The 18,312-nt window shown below is 43.7% G+C and overlaps 1 protein-coding gene across 1 annotated transcript in view; it reads right to left on the bottom strand.

The window, feature by feature from the left end:
- CSMD2 (CUB and Sushi multiple domains 2) overlaps positions 1–18,312 on the bottom strand; it is a 653,486-nt gene that overhangs the window by 561,857 nt on the left and 73,317 nt on the right. Inside the window, exon 2 of the mRNA XM_050747220.1 lies at positions 15,518–15,734. Coding sequence (XP_050603177.1) covers positions 15,518–15,734 — 217 coding nt within the window. The remainder of the gene's footprint in view (positions 1–15,517; positions 15,735–18,312) is intronic.

Consider the following 18,312-nt stretch of genomic DNA (forward strand, 5'->3'; position numbering starts at 1 on the left):
ATAACTATGTTACAAAAACTTTTCAATACAAAAGATTAAAATATCTTTCATAATCAAGCCATCCTCATACCCATATTATTATTAGCATGTTGCTATATTTCCTTCTAGTCTTATTCACCTGCATATACATCCTTACGTGGCAATGTACATAATAAACAGATAATTCTGTAGCCTGTTTTGTTATTTTTTAACTTAAACATAATTTATGCTGCAGCAGTCTTGACAATCATTGGCTTCCCACTCCAGTGTGTAACTGAGAACTGAACTCAGTCCCCCAAGATGTTGAAAATGGTTTGAATGTGTCCCCACCCAAATCTCATCTTGAATTCCCACTTCTTGTGGGAGGAACCCAGTGGGAGGTAATTGAATCATGGGGGCAGGTCTTTCCCCTGCTGTTCTCATAATAGTGAATGAGTCTTGTGAGATCTGATAGTTTTTAAAAGGGGAGTTCCCTTGCACAAGCTCGCTCTTTGCCTGCTGCCATCCATGTAAGACGTAACTTGCTCCTTCTTGCCATCTGCCATGATTGTGAGGCCTCCTCAGCCATGTGGAACTGTAAGTCCATTAAACCTCTTTCTTTTGTAAATTGCCCAGTCTTGGGTATGTCTTTATCAGCAGCATGAAAATGAACTAACACAGATGGTTTGACCAGTTCAGAGGAAAAAGAGAAGAGTTTCTCCACCAATGCTTTCATATGGCAGCCTGCATGGCATTGTTCATCTTGCACCCCCTAGCGTCTCATAAATGTGGCAGCTCTTTGGAGCCCCTTCTTTTATTCTGTACTGATGTCATCTACTTTTAGTGAGGCCTAAATATACAGGACATTCAACCATGTATTCATTCATTGGGCAAGAATTTGCTGAGACCCACCATGTACAAAGCAGTATGCTGGGGTCTCTGTCTGCAGTGGTGAACAAGACAGCTCTGGTCCCATGAGTTCACAGAACTTTTATGGTGGTGACCTCAGCAAAGCAACAGAGCACAGGAAGGGGAAGAGACAGAAATCCAGTAAGAACCCATCACAGGCTAACCATGGGTGCTTGACTTGCATACATCAGCTCACAGAATCCTCACAACTCTTTTGCATTGCAGATGAGGAAAAAGCAGTTCAAGGATACTTGTCCAAAGTCAAAGAGGTAGTAAATGGTAAAGGCAGAATTCAACCCCAGGAGTGCCTGACTTTAAAGCTCTTTCTGAATTCCCTAAATTTACATGGAGATTATAAGATGCTCTTTCTCTCCTGACCCTCCAGTAAGCTCTAGAAATTTTAGAAGGCCATTATGAGACACTCCCAACAATGTGCTTCAATTATTTCATAAAAGAAAGACAAAAATAACAGAATACTGCCTGGTCTCAGAGGTGTGATTATATTTGGAGAAAGGAGGGGAAAAGGGGACCTTTTCTACAGAAGCACATCCACCAGGAGCATGATTTAGACAAAAGTGTAATTTAGATACCTTATTTTTCATTTGACCAGCCAACAAACATTTGTGCAATTTAAATCTTTTCAGAATCACTCTGACAAACAAGTATCCATGAGTTGACTCAGTCTGCTTCTTATCACTATCAGACTTTGAAAACTCCACCTCCCCCTTCATAATTACTCCAGGCAATCAGCACCAACTGATCAATCAAACAAAGAAAATTGCAGGTTTGAAGCTTTAATTAAATCTATCCGGCACTATCTAATTAAAGAAAATCTTTACTCTTCTACATACTCCAAAATAGAAGAAGCCCACTCCTTCGGGGTTCTACAAATAATTTGCCACGTTGAGGCCTTCACCTAGCTTACACTGGAGGAACAGTGCATTGGAGAAAAGACAGCCATTCCCTCTTCCTTTCCTTCTTGCCTAAGTGCAGGCAAATTCCAAACATCAAGGGAGACAGGGCTGTAGAATCGTGTCTCTGGCAGATTTCCTCTCATCCAGCACTGTCCTTTAGGGTAGATGGGTCCTTATTCTGGCTGACTGTTGCCCAGGACCTTTCTCCTGCCCTCCACAGGCCCATGTGGCTGGAGGGCACTGGCTCAGAGCAGGGAGAAAATGCTAAGAACTCAGCCACACCTTGTTAGCATAGGGCTTATGAGCCATTCTGAAGCTCAGCTTTCTCCTCTGCAAAATGGGATTAATAGGACACTTCAATTGGATTATTGAGAGAAGTCAATAACATAATGCGCCTGAGAAGTCACAACAATCAAACGGAATTGAGAGGAGCAACACTGGGCACTTACAAGGGTGGAGCTTTGCGGTAGTGGATACAAATCTGCCTCTGTCTGCAAGAACTCTTTGTGTCTGCATTCCCCGACCCTTGCAGACCAAGGCAGGTTTGAAAATATCCACTACTGCAAGGCTTCTTGCAGAACTAGAAAGCTTCTTTATTGTCCAGATTTCTTTATCTCTGGACTGTGAGGAATTCCTCTTATAACTGAAATCCAGCTAAACTATCAGAGCTGAGATCCGTCCCTGTTCCTCTTTGCTTTGTAGGGTTTATGTAAGTTTAAGATTTGCCTTGTCTTTGATATGTAGCTGTGGAACTTTGGAGAAGGGAGAAGTTTTATGCAGCTCTACCAGCTGACCAGGGCATCACAAAAGCCCCCACATCTCTAGTTAAGAGCTCTTTGGGATAAAATAATCAAATTGGGAAGGTGGAGTCAATTGTTCAGGCTTCCTTCCTTATGAGGCTTGATAAGGCAGCCACTGCTTATGGAGGGACAAAGGTGGCAGTGATGATGGGAGAGACTGAACTGGCACAGTGAAGGACTGCCAGGTGCAGATGAGCTAGCCACTGTAAAATTCATGAAAACATTTTCTCCTCCAGGCAGGATTAAAGACACTGCATTGCCAGTCCGCAAGATGGTAGGGGCATCACGTGGTCAGAAACTGCTTCCATGAATTCAACAGCCAGGCTAGTAGCCTATACCGTCTATAGTCTTTACCATGTCACCTAGGCAACCCCAGTCAGCTGCAGCTCCTGGGGCAACGGGTGCAGTAATACGTGAGCTCTAAGTTTACATGAAAGTTTATTTCTCACTTACGTAAAATTCAATCAATCAGTAGCAGATAGGGGAGGGGGTGGGTTCTGCTCCATGCAGTCATCCAGGCATCTAGGCTTCTCTATCTCCTATTTCCAGGGAAAGATAGAAAGACAGGATTGCAGAGGAGGCTTTCTGCCCAGACCTGGAAGGGGCACACATCATTTCCATCTACCTTCCCTAAGTCATATGACTCCATCTAGATGCAAGGAGGTCTGGGAAAATATTGTCCCTAGCTAGGCAGCTGCTTCCCACTAACACCTACACTGAGGAAAAGGAGCAAGATTGATGGTGGGCAATTAGTCTTCTCTGCCACACTGCTTAACGTGCCATTGGAAAATAAACTGTTTGCCAAAGACAAATGCTGGAATTGTTGAAACAGCCAAGAGCAATACCTACATAGAGTAGAAAGAATCCCAGAAGGTCAGGGATATTTTTTAGTCCTTCTACATGCATCTCCAGCATCATTCAATCACACAATTTCAGAGCTGGAAGAAGCTTTGGAGTTCCTCTAGATTTAAATCCTCATATTGTAAGTCAGGAAAATGCAGCTGGCCCTGAGAAGGAATAGGACTTTGTGAAGATCACAAGCAAACCAGTGGCCAAGCTGGGACAGAACCCAGGTCTCCACGCCCCTGGCCTGGCTCTTGGCACCACATCTGGTGACAGAGTAGACCCACTTATGGGTACAATAATTTGGCTCTTTTGTCACTGAAAAGTCGAGAATTGATTTAGTTTTAGATTTACTTTAACTCCAAGAGAATGAGGTACTCAATATTTGGGAGGTGTTTATTTGGGTACCAGGTCTGCTGAAAAAGAAACAGAGGGAAGACTAGAATGACCAGTCCAAACCTGCCTCCACCCTGCAGACAATATCCCCATGTCACTAGGGTCCCTTGAAGAGCAAATTCTGTGGCCCCAAAAGTTCAGGGAATAAGAGTTGAGGATAAAGAAGGGGGAAACTTCCTATCTCAGCAACAGTGCTGTCAGCAGCCACTTGGAAGAGAGGGGCCGATGAGGGTCTAGAGGTGGGCACCTCTGCTCTAGCGGAACATTGCATCTTTGGCCAATATCTCATGATGCTGCAAGCAGGACCAATTGTGAGAAGTGATGCAGGCAGCACAGCCTTTCGGACTGAGCCTCTGGCTCCAGGGGGTTTTAAATTTTGGCTGCTATTAAACAGCAGACTTGGTGAATGAGCAAGGTGAGGCTTTGTCACAAATATTGATTTTGACCTTGAACCACAGGGTCCTACTGTGAGTGGAGAGATTGCTCAGGACCCCGACACTGCTGCCCACCTGGCTTTGTGTATCACCTGCTGCCAACCCCTCCCCCACCACGTCTGCCCAGACCCTCCCTTTGGCATTAGGGATGGAGCACATGGCTGCCCCCATGGGGTCACTGCAATTGGTTTCCAAAGCCTCATCCCTGGCAGACCCCACTCCTCCCCTTCCATAACCCCCTTCAGTGCTGGTCAGGTGGTGCTGACCTGTGTGAACTTGGGAGTCAAGCAGACATCAGGGTCCCAGGTATCCAGCCTTCCACTCCAAAGCCTACCTGGTAAAGGATTGTGAAGGAAGCAGACTGCAGTAACCCCACAAAACAGGCCACTTCCCTGTCCCAAGAAGCCCTCCTAGCAATAACCAGCGGGTTTTGTCTTCTGCAGCCCACTTCCTCTGCCTCCTTATTAACCATAGCTAACTTTCCTAATTAACTACACAGCTCCTACCAACAAGTTTGCCTCTGGATGGCAAATTTGCCAGCATTTAGGGTGAATCAAACATATTTACTTTTCAGATGTTAGGGGTTTGATAAAATCCATAATGCCTTTGGCCTCAAACCCTCTTCCTATTAATTATTAAACCCCTGTGTGTTTCAAGGGTAATTGAATCCATGTTTCTAATTAGTTTACACTTAATTCATCAGAACAATTTTTAAAGGTCTGACGGATGTCCCAATAAGCCTCATGGGCAGTTTAATGAATCTTTATTTAAAAAAAAATTGGACACACACCAAACTGTTAACAGTGGTTACCTCTAGGGAGCAAGGCTGGGACAAGGGCCTGGGAAAGGAGGCAGGTGCATTTTTCTCACTCTATAGACTGCTGACCTTCTTAAAGCAGAAAATACCTAATACATTCACTATTTTAGAGAAACTGCTTAAAAAGGAAAAAGGAATGGATTTTTAAAAAGGAAATTGAATGAATGAATGCAAAGAAATCCCAAGTAGTGAAAAGGCATTTTGGTGTAGTGGGGAAAAGCCTTGTTTCTGGCTCTAGGAGATCCCTTACCCACCCCTCTTTAGCCTCTGCATTAGTCCATTCTTGCATTGCTGTAAAGAAATACCTGAGACTGGGAAATTTATAAAGAAAAGTGGTTTAATTGGCTCACAGTCCCACTGGCTGTACAGGAAGCACGATGCTGGCATTTGCCCGGCTCCTGGGGAGGCCTCAGGAAACTTACAACCACGGCATAAGGCAAAGGGGGAACAAGCACATCACATGGCAAAAGCAGGAGCAAGAGAGATGGGGGAGGTGCCCCACACTTAAATGACCAGATCTCGTGAGAACTCACTCACTATCGTGAGAACAGGACCAAGAGGATGGTGATAACCATTCATGAGAAATCCACCCCTATGATCGAATTACTTCCCACCAGGCCCCACCTCCAACATTGGAGATTACAATCCAGCATGAGATTTGGGCAGGGATACAGATCCAAACTATATCAGCTATTTGACAGCTTAGAGGCCTTACATGCTTGCTTAACTTCTGCAAAGGGAATTAATACCACCCACCTCCTAAGGGTATTGTTGAATTATTAGATAACATGTACAATGTCTATTTAAAACCTTTCAGCATGAACCATCTTTTTTAGATATGTATTGAGTTCCTCAGCAGGGCATACAGGGTCCCTGGTGGAGCTGGCCTGGGCCACTGCTCCACCTTCCCACTATAATCCAGCCAAAGTGAACCTACCCATTGTCATTCTGCACCTCACCTTTCTCTTACTTTTGCCTAGACCTATGCACATACTATTTCTTGGCTCAAAACACTCCCATCCCTCCTTCCACTCTCTATTAGGGATCTCTTCCTCCAGAGAGCATTGATTCACTCACTCCATAAGTATTCGTTTAGCACCTACTATATGCCAGGCTCTCTGTTAGGCCCTGAAGAGCTACAATGAAAAATAAAGAGTAAAGAGATACAGTTCTTGTCATCAAGGAGCTTACAGCCTTGTGTGGTAGATGGGCATAAATGAAGTAGACACACACACACACACACGTAAAACCACAAAGGGTGAATGCACAGTGATCTGAGCAGGTATCACAGGAGGGTTTGACCAGGTTGTGAGGAAAGGGTGTCCCTGGGCAAGGAAGGGACAACTGAATTATTTGAGGAATAAGTAAGGGATAACTAAGCAAAGGGGCAGATGAAGGGGGTTCATCCCAGACCTCCAGATGAGCATCCACAAAGATCTCCCCCAAGGCTAGATCAGGTTCCCCAGTCATAGCACTTATAGCCTGATTATTTAACTGTCTCCCTAAAGATATCTTGAGTTCCTTGAAGGCAGAAGCTGTCTTGTTAACTGCCGTATCTCCGACACCTGGCATTCCTGGTAGGCATTCAATAAATATAGAATAAATTTCCATGAGAGCATGAACACATGTGTCCAGCATGGTGGCTGGAACATAGTAGCTGTTCGGTGTCCTCGTTCCTCTGTTCTCCTTTCCAGTGTCCTCACTCTGTTTCAATCCTAAACAAAGACTTTTCCCTCATCCTCATAGGTCCTCCCAGCCTCCTCCTGCCCACAAGAGCACATTCCCAGAGGGGTTCTGGGGAACGGACCCTTCAAGGACATCCCTATTGATGTGCAAGGCACACCTTTTAAGAAATCCAACAAACAGGTCCTTTGGGGGCCTCTGCTGTGATACATATTCATAAGAAGACAGTAAATCTGGCAAATTTGTGGATTTTTACAACTTCCAAACAGGTGTCTAACGCCAGTTGAGTGAAATCTGCAACTAGCTCCAAATGACTAAAACTACATTGCACCTTAGGCTGATGACAGCATGTGTATTGCCAGTAATTGAGGGAACGAGTTGTAGTGTTTCCCATAACTTGAGCCCAAATGTCTAAATTAAGAGATGCTTAGCTGTGCTTAACTGGTGCAGTCATCACCAGTACCCTATAAATCCTCCAATATACGGGATGCAGTTTATTAGCAGCATCTTCATAGATTACGTTTGCTCGTGTCCCATTAGAAAACTTCATTCCACATTAAACTGCAATGCAATAGGATGTTTGCCAGCATGGAGAGGCCATCTAATTGTGCAAAAGCAGAGACGTGGGGACTGTTTCAGTACTTCATCCAGACAGGGCTGACGCTGCATTATCTGGAAGGTTCTTTTTCTTTCCTTGCTAATTTCCAAACTCCTACATGCTCCCGGCCTTCAGGACCAGCTCCTACTCCCGTTCCCCACCCTGATCCATTAGAAGAAGAGTCTGATCAGCTTCTATTGTAAATTTAATTTGAAGCAGCCAGACGCTGCCTTCTGGCACCCTGGGATGTGGCTGCTTGTGAATAGCTCCAGATGAAATGTGAGATGCTTTCAAGGAGATGGCTATGAACTCCTGGTAGAGAAAGGGAGTCACCGGGAGATGAATAGCGTCTGCATATAGAACAAGCTGTGCGCAGTGTGTCTATTGGCACCTTTTCATCAATGATGCCAGGTGCAGCCGCCAGTACATAGCATCAGTGAGAAGTTCCCATTTTGCTGAGGAGGAAACTGAGGCTTGAATGGGTTGACTCACTTGCCCAAGTTCACAGACATAGAAAGAGGATGAAAACCCAGGTATGTCTTATGCTAAAGGTGTGAACCTCTCAAATCAATCCACCTCGAGGTTTTTCAACCTCAGCTTTACTGGCATTTGGGGTCAGATAATTCTTTACCGTAGACAGCTGTGCTGTGCATTGTGGGATGATGTTTAGCGGAATCCCTGGCCTCAACCTAGTAGATGTCATCAGTACCTCTCCACTTGCAGTTGGGACAACCACAAATTTCTCCAGATGTGGCCAAATGTCCCCTGGGGGACAAAGGTGCCTTCAGTTGAGAACCACTGCTCTACTTCATGACTCACAAATGTATTATTTTGTCTTTTTGCTAAATTGTACTTTCTAATTTTTCCTACAAATGTACAAGTATTCCTTTTGTTTCTATCTCATCATAATTAAAGCAGTTTACTTACTGTTTTAATTTAATCTTGATCAACCAACCTATAAGGCAGATCTTGATATACTCCCTTTATCAATTAGGACACTGTGGCTAAGAGTGAAAGTGACTTGCCAATGCTATGCAGCTAGGGAGGAGCTAGAGATCAAACTCATGTCGTCTACTGGCAAGACTGGTGTATATTCCACGGTGTGGCTCTGTTACAGCAAAGCAAAAAAAAAAAAAAAAAAAAGAAGGCTTGACTCCCAGCCTTAAGGAGCTTAGAATCTAATAGGAGGAAAGCTCATTGCTCACAACACAATCCAGGAGGAGGCAGCTGGAGAAAGGAGAGGTTAAAGCGGGCTGGGATTGGGGTAGGTGGGTAACATTTCAGCCTTTTGTTGGAATGCATCCATAAAGAAAGGAGACCAGAGTGTTGGAGAGAAGAGGAGAAAAGAGAGATGCCTTAAAAACGCAATGAGGAGACTCCAAAAGGGAGGAGTCTGGGAGGGAGTGAGGGTTGAAAAACTGCCTATTGTGCACAGTGCTCACTATTTGGGTGATGGGTACAACTAGAAGTCCAAACCCCTCCATTATGCAATGTATCCACGTAAAGAACCAGCACATGTAACCTCCTAATCTAAAAAAAAAAAAATTTTTTAATGTAGTGAAAACAGTAATTGTGAAACTTGTACTCATGAAATTTTTTTATTTTTATTTTTCTGAGATTAGGTTTTACTGTGTTGCCCATGCTAGTCTTGAATTCCTGGGCTCAAACAATTCTCTTGCCCCAGCCTCCCAAGTAGTAGCTGGGACTACAGGTGGATGCCACTGTGCCCAGCTCATTAAGTTTTAGACAATAAACATGGAAATCCCCCAGGTAATGCAAGCAGAGAAAAATCTGCTGCAGGCCTCTTGGTGGTCTGGCCCCACTGTCTGTGTGGGAAGGGAGAGGAGAGGAGAGGAGGCTATCATGGGATCAGTAATGCTATGATACATACACGTTGCATACATACACATGATACATACATGCACAATTAATGACTGTTCCTGAGCTCAGTGCCTCCTTCTGTGTCTTTCTACCACATCTGGTATCCCAAGTCTAAAAAGTCTGATGAGTTGGCCACAGATGAAGTTTCATCACAGGCACTAGAACTCTCTGGAAAGGTCTGAGTTACTGGGTCCTAAGAACAGAAGGGCAGGAAAGGACGTAAACAATGTTTCCGGACCACGTAAGCATCTATAGCTTGTGGCTCACATACAACAACCCTGTAAGGAGGGTAAATGTCACCTCCGTTTTATAGATGAGGCTCAGAGAAGCCAAACCTTGCATGAGGTCATAGCATTAATAAATGTAGAGCCTACCTAGGTATAAATCTAGGTCTGTCCCCACTGTACCCTTCTGTCTCACAGGAAAACACTGAGAGAGGAGGTGACCTACCAGCTCTATCTACCAGACAAGTGAAGAAAAAATGTCAGTGCAGCAAATATCCTGCTAGGCCCAAGAACACATTTTACTGGAGACTGGAATTCACTGCAGACTGATCTGGTTTGTTTTCTGTTTCCAAGGCAGACACTGCGGAGTCATCCTCCATTTCTTTCTTTTTCTTATTCCCACTCCACTGTCCCTATACATCCACTACTAATTCTGGGGACAGCTCTTTCCCATAGCATCATACACATCCACACCATCTTTACCCTTCATTGCTTTAGTCTAGGCTACTGCTGTCTCTTTCCTTGCCCCACGGTCACCAGTCTGCCCTCCACCCCAGTGCATTTTCCACACTGCCACCAAATCACGCCGAAATCCTCTGCTTAAAAACTTTTATTAGAAGGGTATCCGCAAAAAACCTACAGATAACATCATACTTAATGCTAAAAGATGAAATGTTTTTCCCTTAACATCAGGAATAAGTCAAGGCTAGCCACTCTGACCACTTCTATTCAATATTATACTGGAGGTTCTAGATAGTGCAATCAGGGAAAAAAGGAAATGAGAGGTATCCCGATTGGAAAGGAAGAATTAAAACTTTTATTCACAGATGTAAAAGAACTGAACTAACAACAAATTCAGCAAGGTCACAAGATACAAGATCAATTTACAAAAATCAATTGTATTTCTATATATTAACAATGGCTAGTCCAAAACCAAAATTTTTTAAAAACCCATTCTCAATAGCATCAAAAAGAATAAAACTTTTATTTTAAAAATTTCCTTGTCAAGATGAAGAGGAAAGATAACATGTTAAACTCTGCCTTGCCTGACCCCCTACATTCTCACGAAAATGATCTAAAGTATATAAAGAGATGGAATATCTACAATTAACTTTGGAAACTAAGAAAAAGAGATAGATACCTACATCCTGCAAACACAAAGAAATTTTTACAAGATAGTCAGTAAGACCTAACTAAGACAAAAGCTAGCTAGGCAGGATGTTGACAGAAAAATATAGCTTAAAACATGTTGTAAAGAAGCAACTTTGAGCACTAATAGAATAAAAATCACAGAAAAAAAAAAACAAAACAAAGAAATCTTGCACTAGAAGACAGATAAAAGGAAGCAACAGTAAGGAAGCTTAAAAATAATAGAAAGCATTAAGTATAATAGAAGAGCAAACATATCAGTTGTTACCAAAAAATATGAGTGAACTAAACTTTGCTGTTAAAGGATAGTGATTCTCAGCCACGATTTTTAAAAAATTCAATGACTATGTATATTGTGCTAAGAGCTATTCCTAAAAGAATAATATAGACATATTAAAAACAGTGAAATTGGCAAAGGTGGACCCAATCAATGCATATCTGAAAGAAAAAAAGGGTGTAATATTGGTACAAAGTAGAATGTAAAGCAAAAAAGAAAAAAAGAAAAAAACAGTAAAGAATAGGGAATAACTACAATTTTTATATGGAAATATATATATAATTCACTCTGAAGATCTAACATTTGAAAATATGAATATGCTGAAGAGTATAGAATCACAGTTTATAAAATAAAAACTCAGGAATAAAAAGAGAAATTGATATAAACTACAGTAAGAATGTGAGAGCAATATATTGCCTATCTTGGCAAATATCAATTAGGCAATAGATACGAAATTAGAAAAACTGAATGATATTAATAACTTAATTTTTTCACCCTTCATACACAGAATATCTTTCTTCATAGAATACTGACAAAAATGATCTTATACAGAGGGAAACAAGTCAACAAATTCTCCAAAGTAGAAATCATAATCTAATCATAATGAAATAAAGCTAGATAATAATTTCTAAAGTATAAACAAATATTACTTGAAAATTTAAGGGGAAAACCCTAGAGTCAAAGAAAGAACAAAACTGCAATCAGAAACTCTTTCTAAACTAACAACTAGCCATAAAAATTTATGGAATATGGTCAAAGCTGTACTTAGGGGAAAATGCCTCTTAATGTTTTTATTATCAAACAAGAAATAATAAAACCAATTTAATTTACAAAATTGGCAAAAGAGCAATATTAGCCTAAGGAAAGTGAGAGAAAAGAATGGATAAAGATAAAAGCAGAAATCAATAATTTAGATAAAAGAGAATAAAATGGATTGCCCTAGCATTGGAACTTTAAAAAGACCAATAAAATAGGCAAACTTCTGGCAAGACTAACTGAGTGGAAAAAAAAGAAAGAAAGAAAGAAATGCGCAGGAGCAGATGTGAGAAAGGGATGTGACCCAGACACCATGGAAAAAGAAAGGTTGAGTGGGAAAACTATGTACAACCCTAGGATGATAGACTTGACACTCTCAATAAAATAGGTGATTTTATTGGTGATTCCCTGGACTAACACACAGACAAAAACTGATTCGTGAATAAAAAAAATTTGAGTGGACTAAAAACCATGCAAGAACATTAAAAAAAAAATTCACAAAGACCCAAGGGTCCCCACCAAGCATGCTTGCTGCTGCCTCTCCACACCCCCAGAGCAGCACCATTCCAGTATTAAGGACAGCATCTTCCAATGTTACTTGGACTGTCCTCTAAGGTCATTTCCCCTCCTATTGTCCTCCGGGGTGTGAACTCCTCTGGTTCCAGGTCAATAAAAGGCAGTGGTCTCCTTCTAGCCCTTCCCCTTTGCTAAGCCTGTGTGACCTTGTGAAATGAATTAGAATAAGCAGATCACAAAGATGACAGAGATCAGGAGCACAAACAGGGACAACCTAATGAAGGTTCAACCCCAGAGCTTCATGCTCATGGCTGGTTGGCCAGGAACGCTGTGCTGTGGCTGGGGACACATCTGATTCTTCTGCATCCTTAGGACAAGAGGAAGCCTCCCTGCCAGAACCACTTCACCAGGTCATGGAAACTTCCACCCTTCCATGCTAGAACACCGGCCAGGCCAGTCTCCACTCTGCTGAGTCTTCCATACTTCCCCTCAGAGTCAGAAAACCCAAGTGTCAGAAAACAAAGACTCCACTACATATGCGGGGACCCTGCCTTAAGAGCAGGACAAGCTTAAATAACTCTAGCAGGCAGAATTGGAGAATTTGCCTCTAGCTGTCCACACCTCAATCAGTGCCCCATTGATCTGATCTGACATTCTATCTTTCAAACATGCATTCAACATCATGAGCTCAAAATCCGATGGAGAAGACTGGCTCCCTTGTGACCACATCCAGTCTTATGTTTTAGGTACCATCCAGTCCTAGTCTCCCAAATTTGTATCTCTAGCCCTGACACCCTTGAACTCAAAACCCACATATTCAAGTGCATGTTCAATGCCTTCTCCATCTGGATATCTAATAGACATCTAAAATTTTATACGGCCAAACTGAATCTTAACTTCCAGCTCCTCCTCTCAGGAAACAGCTACTTCTTCCTATAATCATTAAAGCCAAGGAGACTGGAATCATCCTCATCTCCTTACTCCCACAGCCCACACCCAACGCAACAACAAATCCTGTCTGCTCTGTGTTTGGAATACAGCACAGATCTGACCATTTGTCATCATGTCCCCACTTCCAGGAGACCCAAGCCTCCTTCTTCTCTGCCCTGAGCAGCAGCCTCCAGCCTCACCCCTTTCACTCCATTTTCCCTACAATGGCAAAGGCCTGTCACAGCAGGTCCCTCTTCTGCTCAGAACCCTCCAAGGGTTTCCTGTGCCTCGGGATCAAGGCCAAAGTCCCTGTGTGACCCATGAGGCCCTGCAGGATCTACCACCTTCTGCCACCTCCCAGCCTCACCTTTTCCCTTCCATAACTCCTACCCACTGGCTTGCTCTAGCCTGTAACCACTGGCCTCCTGCATACCCTCCTTTGCTTGTGAGAGGAATTCAAACTAGCACAGCATAAAGACAACACCTGGGATGATCTAGAATGAGGATTCCAAAACTGCAGGTCTTCCTAGTCAACATGGTTGGCTTGGCCTGAGTGGACTGTGCCACAGCAAGACCATCCTCCAAAGGTTGGCCCTGTACCCTTTACATTTCCTGTGCCCTTGGCCTAGAAGCTTTCCCTAGATACCTATACGGGATACCCACCATACATGATATTCCATGATTCAGCTCTCTGCTCATAGCTCTCTTTCTGCTCGGAAAAACCATCCCTGACCACCCTATAAAAACCAGCAATCACAGCCATAAAAAAAGGATGAGTTCATGTCCTTTGCAGGGACATGGATGAAGCTGGAAACCATCATTCTCAGCAAACTTACACAGGAACAGAAAACCAAACACAGCATGTTCTCACTCACAAGTGGGAGTTGAACAATGAGAACACATGGACACAGGGAGGGGAACATCACACGCCAGGGCCTGTCGGGGGGTTGGGGGTTAGGGGAGGGATATTAGGAGAAATACCTAATGTAGATGACTGGTTGATGGGTGCAGAAAACCACCATGGCACTTGTACACTTATGTAACAAACCTGTATGTTCTGCACATGTACCCCAGAACTTAAAGTATAACAAAAATAATAATAACAATAATAAAGCCAGCACTCCTGCCATCACTTTCTTACCCTGTGTGCTTTGTCTTCACAGAACCAGACATGTTATGTATTTCCATATCTCCCTCCCCATTAGCATGTAGCCACTGCATGAAGGCAGTGGCTTTGTTTTTCTCACTGCTATTCCCCAGCCTCCAGGCCAGTGTCAAGACATAATAGGTACCCATGAAATATTTGTGGAATGAATGAATGAAGAGGACTCTAGCCCTTTACCAATGTTTTACAGAACCCTGCTGAACCTCAAGGGAAGATGATTAGCCCAGTCTTTTCTGGGAGAAACTGCAGGAGGGGTGCAGGGGGGCCCCAGATGCCCCCCACCTCTGCTGTAGGCTTCCCAGACTCACTTCTGCCCTGAGGAGAAAGAGAAGAGGGCTGAAGACTGTGCAGTAAATGTGTGTGTGAGACCCTGCTGCAGGAGCTTGGAAGCCAAGGGCTGAGATGCATCTTAAACAAAGCTTTGAGGTTAAGCATTTGGCTGGGAACCACTCATTAGTGCATCATGTCATTAGAAGCAATTAGCACCTCTGGCTCCCCAGGGCTTGGCTGGTAAGCCATTAACCCTTTGGCTTCCTGAGGAGACGGGAAGCCACGCTGACCTGACCTGGACAAGGCTTGTGACACAGGCTGGCTGGCCTCCGGGTCACCTAGAGAGTTATGACGCTGGGGTCTTCACCTGTGCCCCAGAAAAGTCTGCCTTTTCTGTAGAGGGTGGAAGCCTTCCTCCCGACTCCCTCCTGTGAGCTCTTCTCCTTGAGAGGCCTCAGGGGTACAGGAAGCCATCTTACTCACTTCATGGGGTTCTCTTCCATCACAGGGATGGGGATTAAGAGGGTGGGAACTCCCCCAAATTCCAGAGTCTACACTCACAACCAAGGCCTTGCAAATGCAAAGCAAATTCCAGAAAAGTGTTGATGGTTTCAAATACTATGATGCAAGACATATTCATTGCATCACTATCAGCCTTCAACACCCAAATCTGTTGGTTCCAACTTATATTTCTGTGTATACAAATAATACACCCTGTGCATGAAAAATCAGTTTCAATAGAAAGAGCTGAATTTGTCTAGAACCCTCTTGTGTTTTCTCTCTAGTCTTCCCAAATGTCCTACTAATCAATCCTCCCAACTGGAAACCTCTAAGCAAGAGACATGAATTGGGAAACCAGAGGGGTTGAGGGAGGGCATCATGAAAACAGTGGTCTTTGTTGATGACCATAAACTTTTCACTCAAGAAAGTTCTTCCTCCTAGTGAGCCTGGCTCAGAGCCCAACTGTTTGCTACAGGGAAGGTAGGCAGCATGGTACCTCGTACGCAGATTCTCCGGCTGGGGTGGACCATCAAACACTGACAGGACATCAAAGTCCTCTTCCAGGGCAAAGGACTGGAACACAAGCTGGATCCTGTGCTGCTCTTCCGCGGTGATGGTCCACGTGCAGTTGGCGTAATTGGGGTAGCCATAAGGGAACCCTGGGCTCTCAACTGTCCCATTGGGACCGTGCAGTTGGAACGTGCAGTTCTGGCCTGGGAAAGAGAAACAGAGCAGTTCAGAATAGCCAGAATAACTCCTAGAAGCTTCTAGAGTCAGGAGTAATGTGTTAGCCAATCATGAACCCACTTTTCCAAGCGCTTCCCATGAGCCAGCCCTGTGCTTGGCACTGAGGGAGGTACAAAGGGTGACTGACGTTGACTGTGGGCTTGCTGTGTGCTGTGTACTGACCAGGTGATACAGTGTGTGTCATTTAATCAAGGCTTACAGCAACTCTATGCAGTAGAAAATTAAGGTTTTGAGAGTCAGAACTACAAAGTCACCAATACCAGGCTGAACTCAGACTTCCCCTCTACAACATGGAATGTCAGAACGACAATTTCAAATCTTCTCCACTGTCTACAACCTCCCAGCTCTCAGCTAACTCCTCTCCCTCACTCTCCATAGGAAATAAAAGCCATTCCTAAGGATTCCCTTGCCTTCCCCATTCCAAACCCTTCTAGCCTATCCCATGCTATCTTCATTCCCGCTACAGAGGAGCCACCTCTTCCTCCACCTAAAAGGAGGAAGGGTTTCCCTACTCCATTCCCTACTCTTCAAGAACAGTATACGATCCTTTTTCTCTCTAACGTGTGTTCAGTCATTTCCTCTCCACTAGTACCTTCTCATTTTAAATGTGCTCAAGACTATCGTTAAGAAAACAATTCCCCACCCCACTTCTCATCTCCCTCCAGCCTTGTCTCTCTCTCTTCTTCTTCACAGCCAAATTTATAGAAAACACAATCTGTCTATACTTTCTGTCTCCATTTCCTTACTTCCCACTCACTCTCCAACCCTGTCAATTCTGCCTTCTGGTCCCATCGATCCACCCAAACAGGTCTACTACCCATGGGCTCGGTGGCTATTTTTCCATCTTCTGGTTAATTGACTGCTCAGTACCTCTGACTGCTGTTGCTCACCCTCCTTTCCAAAACACTCCTCCGGGCCAGAGCATCTCAGACCTCACTGTGCACACGCATCACCTGGGGATCTGTCTCAAGTGGAGATTCAGCTCGACACTGCGGTGGGACTGGAGAGAATGCCTTTCCACCTTGCTCCCTGGTGATGTGATGATGCCCTGTATGGGACCATATTTTGAGCAGCAGTGCCCTGAGCTTCCTCCCACAATACCATACTCCTTTCCTGCTCCCGCTCTTTCTCTGCCTCCTTTCAGTCTCTGTGCCAAGGCTTCTCCTCTTCCCTCCAATTTGGGGGACTTCCCACTTATGCATTGGTTACTCACAATGTTGTGATCCAGGCCAGTCATCCCTCTGTGCACCAGGCCCGTCACCCCTTTGGGATGCTCTCGATGTCCCCCCACCCACTCTCTCCTCTTCTGTTGCCTCCCCCACAACTCAATGAATGGAATCGTGCCTCCATCTCTTTATCTAAGTAAGGCTCACCTAAAAGCTTCCTCTTCTTCACAACCCCATGGCTAATCTACCACTCTATCTCTATGTCCATCTGTCCCCACCCCACGCCAAACTCATTCCTAAACTGCCATATTCACTCCTAACTGGTCAGCCACATTTGCTCTGGTCCTTGCCAATCTGTTCTTCACACTGCAGGCAGAATATGGTGAGGTCATCCCAACCTCCCATCTGCCCCAAACGTTCAATGGCTCCTCCTTGCTCTTCAATAAAGAAAAAAGCATTTGAAGTATACAAGGGTCTCTACATGGCCTGGCCCTTAGTGACCTCCCAGCTTCATATCCACCAGTTTTCCAGTCAAATCCTGCCTGTTTATGTCCTTTGTACTTGCCACACCCTCGTACTGCAGAGCCACAGGACCTTTGCATGTGTGGTTCTCTTTGCCTACAACACTTCTAGCATACCCATCTTTCAGATCTCAGCCTAGTGTCCTTCCTTGGTCAGATCAAGCCCACTACGATACACTGTCATGATATCGTAACTTCTCCTTAGTGGCACTTATTATAGATCTCCATGCTTCCATATGATTGTTTCACAAGTATCTGTCTTCTCACCAGGCCGAATGCTTCATGAGAGCAGACACCATATGTGAATTTCCCATCTTTGAATCCATGTCCCAAGCTCAGTATCAGGTATGTGGTAAATTCTCAATAATTTAATATATTGTTTGTATTTATTTGGTGTTTGGCTAGACGATCTCCTAAAAACTACCTATATTGACTTGTCTAATCCTCACAACAGCCCTGTACGTAGATACCATTACTATCATCTCCATTTTACAGACAACGAACTAAGGCAGAAAGAAATTAAGGAATGGGGCCCAAGTCACTGTTACACAAAGGTAGGACTCAAACATAAGCAGTCCACTTCAAATCCATTTTCTTCACCATGATGCTGATAAATTGACTCGACACTAATTTTTTTAAAGCCCATTTTAGGGATTAACCAACAAAGGACAGTTAATCTCTAAAGGACTTTAATATTAAGAAATCTCTTAACACGAAGTATCCCATTAAATGACCAAAAAAAAAAAAAAAAAATGTTAAGGTCTTCTGAATAAATCCTAAACAAGCATTTCATAAAATTAGGCATGTAACCCTGATTAAAATAAGCATTCAAAACCAGGAAAAAGAATATTTCCTTA

This window comes from Macaca thibetana, chromosome 1 (assembly GCF_024542745.1).
Source record: "Macaca thibetana thibetana isolate TM-01 chromosome 1, ASM2454274v1, whole genome shotgun sequence".
NCBI lineage: Eukaryota > Metazoa > Chordata > Mammalia > Primates > Cercopithecidae > Macaca > Macaca thibetana.